Source organism: Branchiostoma floridae, chromosome 14, assembly GCF_000003815.2.
Source record: "Branchiostoma floridae strain S238N-H82 chromosome 14, Bfl_VNyyK, whole genome shotgun sequence".
In the NCBI taxonomy this organism is placed as follows: Eukaryota; Metazoa; Chordata; class Leptocardii; order Amphioxiformes; family Branchiostomatidae; genus Branchiostoma; species Branchiostoma floridae.
The window spans coordinates 11,181,027-11,193,441 of record NC_049992.1 but is presented as its reverse complement, the minus strand read 5'-3'; the positions used below and the strand labels follow the sequence as shown (position 1 = coordinate 11,193,441).

The 12,415-nt window shown below is 39.3% G+C and overlaps 1 protein-coding gene across 3 annotated transcripts in view; it reads right to left on the bottom strand.

The window, feature by feature from the left end:
* Positions 1-12,415, bottom strand: part of LOC118430523 (serine/threonine-protein kinase mTOR-like) — a 127,877-nt gene that overhangs the window by 12,001 nt on the left and 103,461 nt on the right. For all 3 annotated transcript variants that reach the window (XM_035841436.1, XM_035841437.1, XM_035841438.1), the window contains 7 exons: positions 11,178-11,256; positions 6,465-6,604; positions 5,850-6,066; positions 5,195-5,380; positions 3,173-3,298; positions 748-878; positions 506-619 (listed from right to left, as the gene is read on the bottom strand). In XM_035841436.1, coding sequence (XP_035697329.1) covers positions 506-619; positions 748-878; positions 3,173-3,298; positions 5,195-5,380; positions 5,850-6,066; positions 6,465-6,604; positions 11,178-11,256 — 993 coding nt within the window. The remainder of the gene's footprint in view (positions 1-505; positions 620-747; positions 879-3,172; positions 3,299-5,194; positions 5,381-5,849; positions 6,067-6,464; positions 6,605-11,177; positions 11,257-12,415) is intronic.

The following is a 12,415-nucleotide window of genomic DNA, read 5'->3' as shown; positions in this document are numbered from 1 at the left end:
TTTTACATGTACTACTGTAAATGTATTTAAGTTTGCGGGGATTCAATTTTGCAGTAGCCGGAAAAAGGACTTTTAGCAATGGTTTTAAATTTGCGGTAGCACCATGCTCTGTAGTCTCTTACTGCCATGAAAAAATGTTCATGGTGGTTATAAGTTTGCGGTGAAAAGGCCACCGCGAAAACTGTAGACATTAAACCACTGCGAAAGTTTCTGCATTACCGTAACTCTTAGAATACAGTCAATCCTGTGCAAGTGACTATTTTTACATAAAGGATCGCCACCTGGCCAACATGAGAACTTTTTGGTGGTCCTTTGGATGATATTTCCCATTGACCAATATTTCCCATTGTCTACAGCAATCACCTGCTGTTTACAAAGACCAGATTTTATCAGCCCCCTTAGTGGGCAATACTGACTGCATTGTGTTAACGTTATATAACTTGAAAAGAAAAGTTCAGATAGCTTCTGATTTTGAGAAACATGTATTGTATAGGCCTAATCTTACCTTCCTAATAGTTTGTGCATGTCTGTCCTCTGCTGTGCATCTTCAGGAGAGACCCCTTGCAGGAGACCTTGGAATTGTTGCACAAAGTACTGCAGCTGTTGGAATGCCTCATTTCTGAAAGAGCAGAAGAAATTGCACAAAAAATAATTCAAACAGTTAACTTTGAATTTGCCTATATAATATTGAAAATTTGAATTATGTATCTGAATAAGCAACATTGCTTTCCGGGCATTTTTCCCTACCTGGAGTTAGATCTCCACATGTGCTTCATGTAGGCAAAGGTGACATGAGGATGGTTGGTGGGCAGGGGCTGGTCTGGATGCTTGGATGGGTCAAAACCAAGCAGCATGGTCAGGGTCTTGTGGGACAGGGCCTACAAAAAATAAAGGTAAAATGTATGTTGTCAATATTCTATGTAATTGCACTAATGTAAAGGTATGCAAATGAAGGTTGTACATTCAAACACATGAGTCCTACACAGCATTCAGTCGTGGCATGGCAACCTTGAGAGAATTCTGCAGCACATACATCTAATACAGCAAGGTTTGAAAAGGAGGAAAGGCAAAGGGGCTTATAGAAACCAAGTCACTGATGTCACCAATGTAAGATGACCGGGTGACATGTTCAAGCTCCATAATCCGGTGGGCAGAACAAGGTATGCTACATTGTATGCATCCGGATTTCCATGTAAGTTTAAGAGAAAGACAATGCAAGATTATCTTTAAAGTTTAAAGAAGACACAGCATCCTTCTAGCTTCATAACTTGCTGGGCTATATATGTGTAAGCTATTGTAGAACCATCAAGACAAATTACAAACACAGAACATAGAATACATGAAGAAGCATAATGTTTTGTTGTGACTCCTCTTTTCCTAGATAAACATTATAACGTTAAATGCACAAGGTATCCTAAACCTTATTCAACTAAGCACAAAAGCACAATAGTCTCCTTTGCAGACTTTTGCAGCATAACTCCTGGCCAAGTCCCTTCCCAGACTTAGATAACCTTAAAATTAGCCCATCTTGAAAATGCTCTCCCCAACATAAACACCACCGCTCCAAAAGTCTGCAGAGGAGGCTAAGAATAACACAATGAAATATTGTTTCAAAATGATAGCTAAGGCAATCACATAATTATAAAGAAAATAATCTTATGGCAAGAAATTTTCAATAGATAATCTAGATAACCCTAAAATAATAATCCACATTGTGTACAAGTAGGCAAATATATCCACGATTGCTTATACCGTAGAACCAATAGTGTAAATGACATGCTAGACCCTTTATGTTGATGTATCCATACCTATAGATATCCATATATATGTGTTTAGTTGTACTGTAAGTAGTTGTTATACATGTAGACCTTACGAAAGTCGCTGTACTTTTGTCGTGTCAATAAAGATTGTATCTTAGCTTCTCAGTAAGACAGTGTCCAGATGTGCGAATGAAGTATGAAAACATTCTAGTTGGTTCCATAGATGATACACCATCTAACAAGCCTGCCTCCTCCTGCCATTCCTACAGGGGGCTAAGCCTTGACACTACGGCTTGTTGCCTTTTACAAAACTGAGCTTAGCCCCCTGCAGCACATACAGACAGGCATCCATGATATTCCTAATCCTGTTAGGAGGGGGGCAGGAGCAGAAGATGCGTAACCTGTCTTGCATTATACACCTGGACCAGAAATTACTATAACAGGGTCGGTAAAGGTCTGCAGGTATATCTAACTTCGGCATCAGCGGAAGTTATTTCATCCACGGTTGAATACTTCCATATGATGACAGCATGATCATTTTTGAAGGATTTCTGATGAATCAATTGTGACAGGAGAGTCTTCAGGGTAATTGGAGGAAAGACACCATTAATGATTTCAGGGGCATCTCTTAAAGATGAGTCAACTCATCCCCTCAGGCATTCTCAGTCCATCAACTTTCATTGAAATGTCATGTTTACAATCTCAAATTTAAAACTTAAATTCAACCACAGCAAGTTTTGATTGAGGTACTTAAGTTTGCTGCCTGCCACAGTGCATAGTAGGAAGAAATCAGGTTGTTCTGATTTAAAGGTAAATTTGGTGCCTGCCACAATACACTTCTCAGAGTCGTACATGTTTGAATTGCTGATAGGAAATTGCTGACACCAATGTGGCTGCAGCTGTCAAAATTTGGTACAATGTACAATATTTTGTACAGGTTTGGGTTGACACAACTTGACTACATGTATTTGGTTAACAGTCTCAACCAACTTGTAGGACTGGTGTAGAATGTTTACCATACCTACACCTGACACCTGTACATGTACATGATGTTCCTGATCATACTTGAACAGGGTCTAGGAAAGTGTTTATGAATTCTCTAGCTAAAACTACAAAATGTATATTGTTACATCTTGGCACCAATTCTCCCTTTTTCTACTAAGAAGACATAAAAGGAACATCTGTCAGCAATAATGTCAAAGGAGCTGTGCTGGAAAAAGTAACGCAGAAGAAAATGTTTGTGGTAGGTTGTTAATGAAGTGGATGGCAGGTTTTTGAAGAAAGCAGTCCTACAATTAAATGGCCTGATAGACATGTGTCCCATGCTAATTTTCTTTCAATTAAATCCAGTGGAAATACTACTGGATTTGGCTAGGGAAACTAGGGTTCTAAACATTGGGGATTCATCTCACCAGTCGTCCACTCTTCCTACAGAGGCTGGCGTACTTGAGCCAGGACCTCATGTCCTCCTGAGGGGGGAGCACCAGTGAGTGGACCTGCAGGATCTTCTGCCAATCTTCCACCACCCTCTGGCAACCCTGGGATACACACAAATGTGAGAAATGTTCATTCATGTATCATTGTACATTTTTATGAATTAATGTACATCAGGCAAATGAATATCAATTGCACATTACATAAGATGCACACTACAGAATATATAATTTTCATACGTTTATGAGTCTCAAGTGCTTGTCAATAACTGTACCATGATGCTGCATGCTACATGTACATAATCAACATACATGCAAACGTATGTATGTTGACAAGACAACTCAGCTTGTCAATGGTATAGAGTCATATTGGATACACATGGCAACTGTGACTTCTTTGAGCCACAAAACTTAGGTTATTCATGTAAAAGGTTAAGGTACACGCAGGCAAAACATGTCATGTATACATGTAGTTCGTCATCTTTGATACATTTAAACTGGAGACATGCCGTTGGAGTCAACATAGATGTGCCAGATAACACATAGCATTTTTTAATCTAACAGATGATACATGCAATCTACATCATTATGACTCTATTCAGATTGTGACAAAACAATACATTTTGGATATGACGGATATCTACTGGATGAAGACATGTTACACAATGGCAATGAATAGATTGTGACTTGCTTTCAGAAATACCCGTTTTTGACTCACCAGAACCACTTTTCACAAAGCAATGCATATTGTATCTTTAGCTTGAAGCTTAGCGAGAGCTTATATGCTATATGTGAGCTTAGATGTTAACTTTTGAAATTGTCCAGTCACACCAATTTGGACAAAGAAAATCCCAGGCATGTCGGCGTTTTTCTTTAATGTAATGTTACTGTTTTGTACCCACACCTACATGTATCATGCATATGTGCCACAGACCAACGTTGTTGTGAAAGCAGGAATTACAGCACATTCAGACCATTAAGACTTGAAAATATGATTAAATTTTCCTACAACAAACTAATGAGGAAATGGTGTAAAGAGAGACATCCTTTGTATGTAACTGGTGCTGCAGTCTAATCTTATTTTGACTTTTTTTCTGCCTTTTAAAGCCTTAATATGTTGTTGCTGAAAGATGTAATGAGAACAGGAAAAAGGGATCAAGCATGCAAATCTGGCAGTATTGCATGATTGTGACAGCTGATACTGTTTTACTTTCAAGTTCAAGGTTAAAAGAGCATTGGCTTGTAGAAAGCGTAATGATTATGTGTAGAAAGCTTGTTTGTTTGTTTATTAGGAATCTCCATTAGTTACATTGAACTATTCTTCCTGGAGTCCTCTACACACAATCGAATAAAATACATAACAACAAATTATACAGATAATGTTGATCAGACAACTAGCATAAATCAATCATTAACATTCTTAACTTATCATATTATGCAATACATTAAATTACTCATAACGTCAATCAATCAATTCATCGTTATCCTCATTCAATTAACATAAACAAAAACATTATTATCATATTATATCATACATGTACATAATATTATCATATATTGAATATTGTGGAGGTCAGAAAGCTGCCATTGAAAGATGCAATGAGAACAGGAAAAAGGGGATCAAATGTAAGAATCTTGCCTTACTGCATGTACATGACAGCTGATACTGTTTTACTTTCAAGCTAAAAGAGCATTTGCTTGTAGAAAGTGCAATGATTGTGTGTGGAAAGCTGCAGCTGGAAACAGAACATTTAACTTTTAAAGCCAAGCTCTTCATCACTTAGACTTTGGGATAATATGTAAAATTGTACATATAACATATTGGTACTACCTGAGGTGGAAAATGTTTGTAATGAATTCTGAAAGTAGGATGTGGTGATGCAAAAATGTATATGTATATGATTTGATATGATGGCAATTTTGACTTCAGTTGATAGCTCTGTACAAGGTTTTCCATCCTTGAATGCATTTCGTTTTCTCACATGCGGCAGTGATGCATACCTGCAGTCGGCTCCACCATGTTTCCTTGATGATGTCACGCCGTTCTGGCACCAGTTTGTACTGGATGATCTCCTCCAGTTCCGACAGCATCTGACAGGCCACCATGGCGCCGTACGCTCTGTCGTAACTCTCACCCGCCATGGCCGTCAGATCTGTGTCCAGGATATCACGGGCCTTGTCTATGCACTGTTGTGGGCAGAAAGAGTTGATGACAGTCATCCATACAGCAAAATATTGCAGTGCTTCTTTTGATTAAGTAAATCCTCACAATTCCAAGTACATGTACTAGTAAAATGATTGCTTGATTCATTCATTCATGCATTCATTCGCTAGTAATAATCAATCAATAACCAACATGGTATGTCTGAAAACCTAAAAAGTGAAAACCTCATTGTTCAGTCATTTGTATTCAAAAAAAAAAAAACTACTTTTGCTAGTTACTTTGCAAGCAGTGAGCCTTTGATGACATTGTTTGAGTATAATGTTATGCATCATTCTCTGTTAAGAATGTCCCACTGACAATATTACTCATTCCAGTATAGTCTGCTTGGTAAGATTTCAATCCGTTGAATATCCTTTAAGCCTGCAGTTCCTAGAAAGATATCTTTTTTGTATAGTATTACTAAGAACTAATTATAGTTCCTATAAAAGAAACCTGTTGGGCCAGTGGAAAGTGGTCCTGATGAAGCGCCAACACTGCACGATAGAACGCCCCGTCGTACGTGTCCCGCGGGATCATGCAGGCATACTCCTCCATGCTCTCCCATTGGGCCAGACCCCAGGCTGCGGCAGCCGCCATCCGGGCCATGCTCTGTCTGGTGTCATCACTGACCATGGGCCACTTCTCACACGATGTTTGGTAAAGTTGTCCCCTGTAACGTATATAAAGGAGAACATAATCAACTTATAATAGTATGGGACATACTTACTGAAGATGCAATTTGTGTAATAATAAATATTACATTGCATGCATTAGAAGAGAGCACCAATTTAAGACTTTAGGGTGCTCTGTATGTCAATCATGTACAATCTATATGACATACCTGTACCATAAGGGGGCTCTCTTGATGATATTTGGAAAAAACTACCAAACATTACAGAGGTTCAGTATAGACCATGTACCTACATGTAGTATTGTAAGGTTTAACGTTACTGTTTTTCAGAGTATAACAAAATTGTGTACTATCAACTGTAGCTACAACATGTGACAGGCCATGGTGTGGCACCTGAAAGCTTAACATGTATATATAGTATCATATGTTTTCTGTACCATTCTCCCAGTGCCTCCAAACAGCGCATGCGGCCCAGTGTCACCTCCATGTCATCACTGTGCATGTCCTGTTTCCTGTTGTACGCTGCCAGGGCATTCCCCCATTCATGCAGCTTCTCGTACCACGTCTCCTTAACATCCTGTAGTACAAAGAGAATGATACACTTTACTGGCATAGCGTGTGTAGTCCAGTGGTTAGCGGCCCTGCCTCTGGAACTAGAAGGCGTGAGCTTGATTCTGGAAGTGTCGCTCACCCGACATGCTTGCTACCGGAAAGAGTTGCAGTCCTTAGGACAGAACGTTAAGCCGTGGTCCACTGTTAATTAATATTGTGCTTGTCAAAAAGAGCTAGGGGAATTTTCCTGATAAAATGAACCTGTAAATACTGTACATAGCATCTGTCCTCTCTGTCACAACCAGTTGAAGGCTACATGTAGCTCTTCAGTGAGCTAAAACTGGATTGAGACTTTATTCTTACTACATGAACAGTAAAAAATTGGGAAAAGATCAATGGATTGGCAAATGACAAGTAGATTTACAGTGAGCCATCTATAAATGTGTTCTGTGCTTTCTCTATATTGCTTACATACATTGAAGATGGTTACAAACTTAACTTCCATGATGCTACATGATTGCCATTACAAGAACAGGCAGGTGCAGGACAATGGGGAGTAGAACAACAAAAATTTATTATGTATTTGTATGTCTATTGTATTCTTCTTCAATGATAGCAGACCATATACATTGTTAACCCCATCAAATGTCTCCAATTTTAACATTTGAGCTGATAAGAGTCTGTGACCCTTAAGCAAACTAATCATCTTATCAGGTGCACTAATGAGTACATTCCTCTGGTCAGTATGATTCTTGACCAACAGGTGGTTTCTAAGCTCCTAAGAATGACTGCTTGTCTGGCCTGCCCTGTCCTGTCACAGACATCTGTCCACTGTCAGTCCTGACCACATGGAGACCACTGCCCCTGCGTGAGTCCTGGCAGCTGTGTGAGGACTAGACTGATCATGGCTGCTGCATACCTCCCTCCCCACAGGGGACCAGTTTAGATATTAATACCAGACTGACAGATAAGACATTGCTTCAGACTTCAGTATGTTACTTGTCACCAATGGGACATGTATAAGTAATAACTAGTCGTAACGTTCCAGTGCCATTGCAAAAAGCAAGTTTGGTATGCAACTTTGTGAATTTGCTGTTGCTATTCTTACACAAATTTCCCAAATTTGTATACAAAGCCACAAATACAAGAGGCCATGAGTACCCACAGAATGGACACAAAAATGCTGAAAAAAGTCTTAAAAACTCGCAATATCATTTTTGGACAGGTAGTTACAACCTGTTCGGATCATGTCCTCTGCATCTCTTTCTCATCAATCTCTTTCAATTGTTTCCAACACAATGAATAATGAGTATACCACAGTGTTCCTGTTTCCTTTCTCAGCAGGAAAAAGACAACTAAACCTTCATCAACTCTATGGCAGAGAGAGACTCAGAGTGAGTGAGTGAGAGAGAGAGAGAGAGAGAGAGAGAGAGATGCTGAGGTTCTGAGATTCAAGCTATGGGTGTTACTGTTAGATTAGTCAATATATATGGCATTGTGGTAGACACCACCAAATCATTTTGGCTTACTTCAGTCAGTTTGCAGTCAGCAACTGCCATATAATAAGTTACTTAAGGCATTGAACTTTGCAATACAGGTTGTAGGAGGGCTGTCCACTTGACCGTTCAGTTTTAGTATGGCATGTTCGTGACCTACATGTAAGAAACCTATCTGATCTAACCGCCAATAACTTCATACATGTGACCTGTGATTTGAGTGGTAATGGATTTTATAAGCTCCAGAACTATGAAAGGTGTGTAAAGAGCCCTTCAAGAATGAAGGTGTCTTAAGCATTTTACAAGCCATCATTTAAGGCCTAATAAGGAGCAAACATATGGAATTGGTATTAGATGCCTTGAGTCTGGGATTAACCTTGCCTTCGATGGGATTAAGAGTATGACAGTGAGGAATGAGGGGATTAGAGAAGGGGAGAGTGCTGTGAATGTAGTAGGTCATTAGAGTGACCCCACACTTTCTTCCCTATGCCACAAGAGCAATGTAACACTTTGATGTGGGCAATTCATCATTCTCCTTCATGCTCAGAAGTGTGTTTGGAAGTGTAAGTGTGTTCGGAACAAGCTTTACGGGTTAAAAGCGTGTAACATCACGCTGATGTCCTTGAACTCGTTTTTTTACGACATGTATGTCTCACACATTCATTAGAGGAACATACTGGAGCAGTTAGAAGGATCAGAATCCACGTGTGACGCCTGGAGTGCAGAATAATTCCATTTTCAACTTGAAAAGCGACCCTACATCATTTTGCCCCCGCAAATTTTCTGTGAATATTACGTCGTAAAATACAGATGAGGAGACTTTTCGGCACAAGACTGTAATATGCAGATTTACAATCAGAGCGAATGCCTATTTGGAGTAACTACTAGACTGAAGTTTGTCTTAAAGTAGGTTTGTACCAGTGGGAGGAGAAAGACTGGGCATCTGCAGAATGAAGACAAATGTTCATCAAGATGTAAACCAACGATAGACCGGAAAAGATGGTGACCCCCACCTTAGGGATTAGGATGGAATGATGGGGAAATTGAATGCATTAAGAGACTATTTGGTTGGTCGACCTGATCCGTGGCCTGATGTGCTATCATGTGCATGGTTGAGTCGACAGCAGGCCACAGATTGCCAGTGCTACCTGATCTGGAATCTGGGTCCAAAGTGGCCAGGTGTAATACAAGCATTGGCAAGCATATACAATCACATTCACTTATGTACGAATATCCAACAGACACCCATAGTTTCCAATGTAGTTAACATGTAATTGTATCCAAACAAATAAATGCAGCGCACATTATTCTGATTCAACATCGACCGAGCATCTTCTATCTAGTGCTCGAATGAAAGCTCATCTATGTGATACGGTGATTAATTATTTTAAACTTCAAGACAATAATTCCTTATGACAAGTAAGGTTACCGTATCATCCCGGTCAAGGGTTAAATGGTGTCTATTTGTTGTTGACAGTTGACTTTGTCGCTAATTATTGACAGCTATTACCAGCAATGCTGATGGCCCAGTAGGCACTGCATCCACTTACATAAACATGTAGGTTCTGAGTGATCACTGTAACATTTGGTGCTGAATCTTATGGACCTTAACCAGAAAAAGTATGTACCCAGCAATAAAGTTAAAGATGAAAAAAAAAAGCCTGTTGTCTTCAAGTTCAATGATGGCTAGTTGGCCAAGTGCTTTCATTTCTTTCATAGACTGAGCAAATTGATATCAATAAGTCATAAATTTGGCTGCAATTCCGTTTCTCCTTGGTTGATGACAAAAATTACGATCAAAAAGTGAAAAACAGTTAAGCCGGAAAGTTGAAAGGCAGCGAGACATTCTAGCTGGCTGGACATGAAATGTTGTTTAACAGGTGCCTGTACAGGAGGGATGACAACATGCTGAAAGAACATCCCAAAGCTCCCACAACTTGGTGACAGAGCATCTCACAGGGTAGGCTGCAAAACATTGAGGAATCCACCAACTGTGCAGAATTCATCATTGCTGCCAGAACTCTAAATCCTCTGTCATTGGAAACCCTTTTCAAAGACTACAGCGACATCTGGTCTGTCAGAGGATGCTATAATTTTCCATTCCAACATCTGTCTGTAGAAAATAGATGGTGGCTTACACTATGAATCTTTTAAACTACACACAGTGGGTAAAAGTTCCCATGGTCGAGAAGAGTGTTTGGTGTTTTTCGTTAAATACAAGCACAGGTTTCATAACTTTCTCCATCATCATCATTGCTTATAAGTACAATGCTGAACTTTATTCTAACACAAAGGTATATATGGATCAAATTTTCAACAACCACTGTCACCATCTTACATGTGTAATGCAGGACCAATAATATCCAATCACTTCCAAATGTAAACTTGCAAGAGACTTTGTGTAAGTTACTTTGTGTTGAAAGAAAGTTTAGCATTGAACTACCGTTATCATCGGATTACTACCAAGCATGAGCTTCCATGATCATTGACTTTCTTCATGAAAAGCAACCTGCCAAAGGAGAACTAGTTATATACATGTAAATGACGTGATTAGTTAAACCTTCTGGACAGCAACTAATCGAAGCCATAAGGTCTGACTTTCAGTTTCCTCTCTATTGAAACAACGCAATCCTAATACAAGATATCTTTCCAAAATAAAAGGAACCAGACATGTACTCAATCTGAGTGTTTAAGAGATTTCCTACAGTTAGCAGCCAAATCCTTAGCGTCTTTCTGGTATAGTACCTACCCCCTGTATCCTATTTCCTGAAATCTTTCATTTGGGAATGAAGAAATGCCTCTTGCCACCCTGAAATGCTGGCCACAATAGTAAAAAATACTTGAAATACACCAATGAAAGCAAGGAAGTTTTCAAAAGGTTCAATGTGAGTGAGAAGATAAATGGTCCTAATACCTGAATATTTAGGCAATTTATAAATGATTTTGTAGAGAAGGGGACACCCCTCTGTTATGACACCCCTATGTTTCAGCGTCTCTAGTTAGAGTTAGGAGGTGTCAAAACAAATGGAGAAGCAAATCTTCTTTACTTTACACATAATGACATTAATATCACCCAAGTAATAGCAGGTAAAACTGACTTACCAGTTCACCCCCATGATGTTTCATGGCATATTCCAGCACACCCGCAGCTGCCTCTGGCAGGTGAAGCTTGTTGTTGATACTGGAGAAACACAAGAGAACAATGGAAGGTAAGAACACAGTGTCATCAGAATTATTAGGTTTTGTTGAGTGCTGCAAATACATGTAGTCTTGGCTTGAAGTCAAACCAGAGCTGTTTCCAGCTATTAATTACTTTTCCATCCCACACATTGTGCTGATGAAGACAGAGTTTGTAGTGACTGAGTTGTACAAGTATTTGAGCATCCCACACATTATTAGTGAGCCCATGTTGTTATCATTGTTTTGTCAGTCATTCTTTTAAAGAAAATAATTTTTCATCAAATTCATGTCACGAGATTAAGTTTTTACGGATGGACGAAGACAACATTTTGTCTGTCCCAACGAGCAAGTCTTCGTCCTGGGAGAAAGGCTGCCCTAAGTCAAACTAGAGCAAGTTGACTCAAGGAGCTTTCATCATTGATGAAAGTGCCTTGGTTGACTCAAGGGAATCTTTTCAAAGGGGTAGTGAAGGATGGACCAAAGGGACAACAAATCCAAGTTCCCTGGCCAACCTTAGATCAAATGAATGATTAATAAGTAGAATTCAATGCCATACAAAGAAATCCATACTTGTGCTAGGGAATTTGTGCAACCTTTGTCAGAAATATAGCCTTTTAAAATTTTTACAGCTAAGCGTCAACCTTTTGGGTCAACTAGCCACTCCCAAGCAGTCTGAAGTGTGCTAATAACTTAAAAAGACTCCTTGGAGTCTATTACAGTCACATCTCTCCCCTCCATAAAAAAACTTAACTGTTGATCTTCCAAAGCCTCTGGATTACTCCATAACTCCCTTGGGTCATTGAGAACAAAACCACCCATGGAGGAAGTTTATATTATGGAGCTGGTGTGACTAATTAACACTGCTATGACAGATAAACCCCATGTGTTTTGCGTATTTATTTTACTATGACATTTCTATCTTTAAACTTGAGATATCCAAAGTAACTTGCTCATCTGGCGTTAGTTCGTTACCTGAAAAAACAATATTGTTAGACAAGGATACAAAACTGTACTCCACAAGTTCAAATGTAGGTAATAACGAATTTAGTTTTGATCTTTGAGCTTGAACCAAAGAAAATCACCAGCTAGCAATCTGTACAAGCTGTTAACCTTGGTGAGGTGCCAGGGAATTGTATTCAATTTAGAATTTGGAACAGACC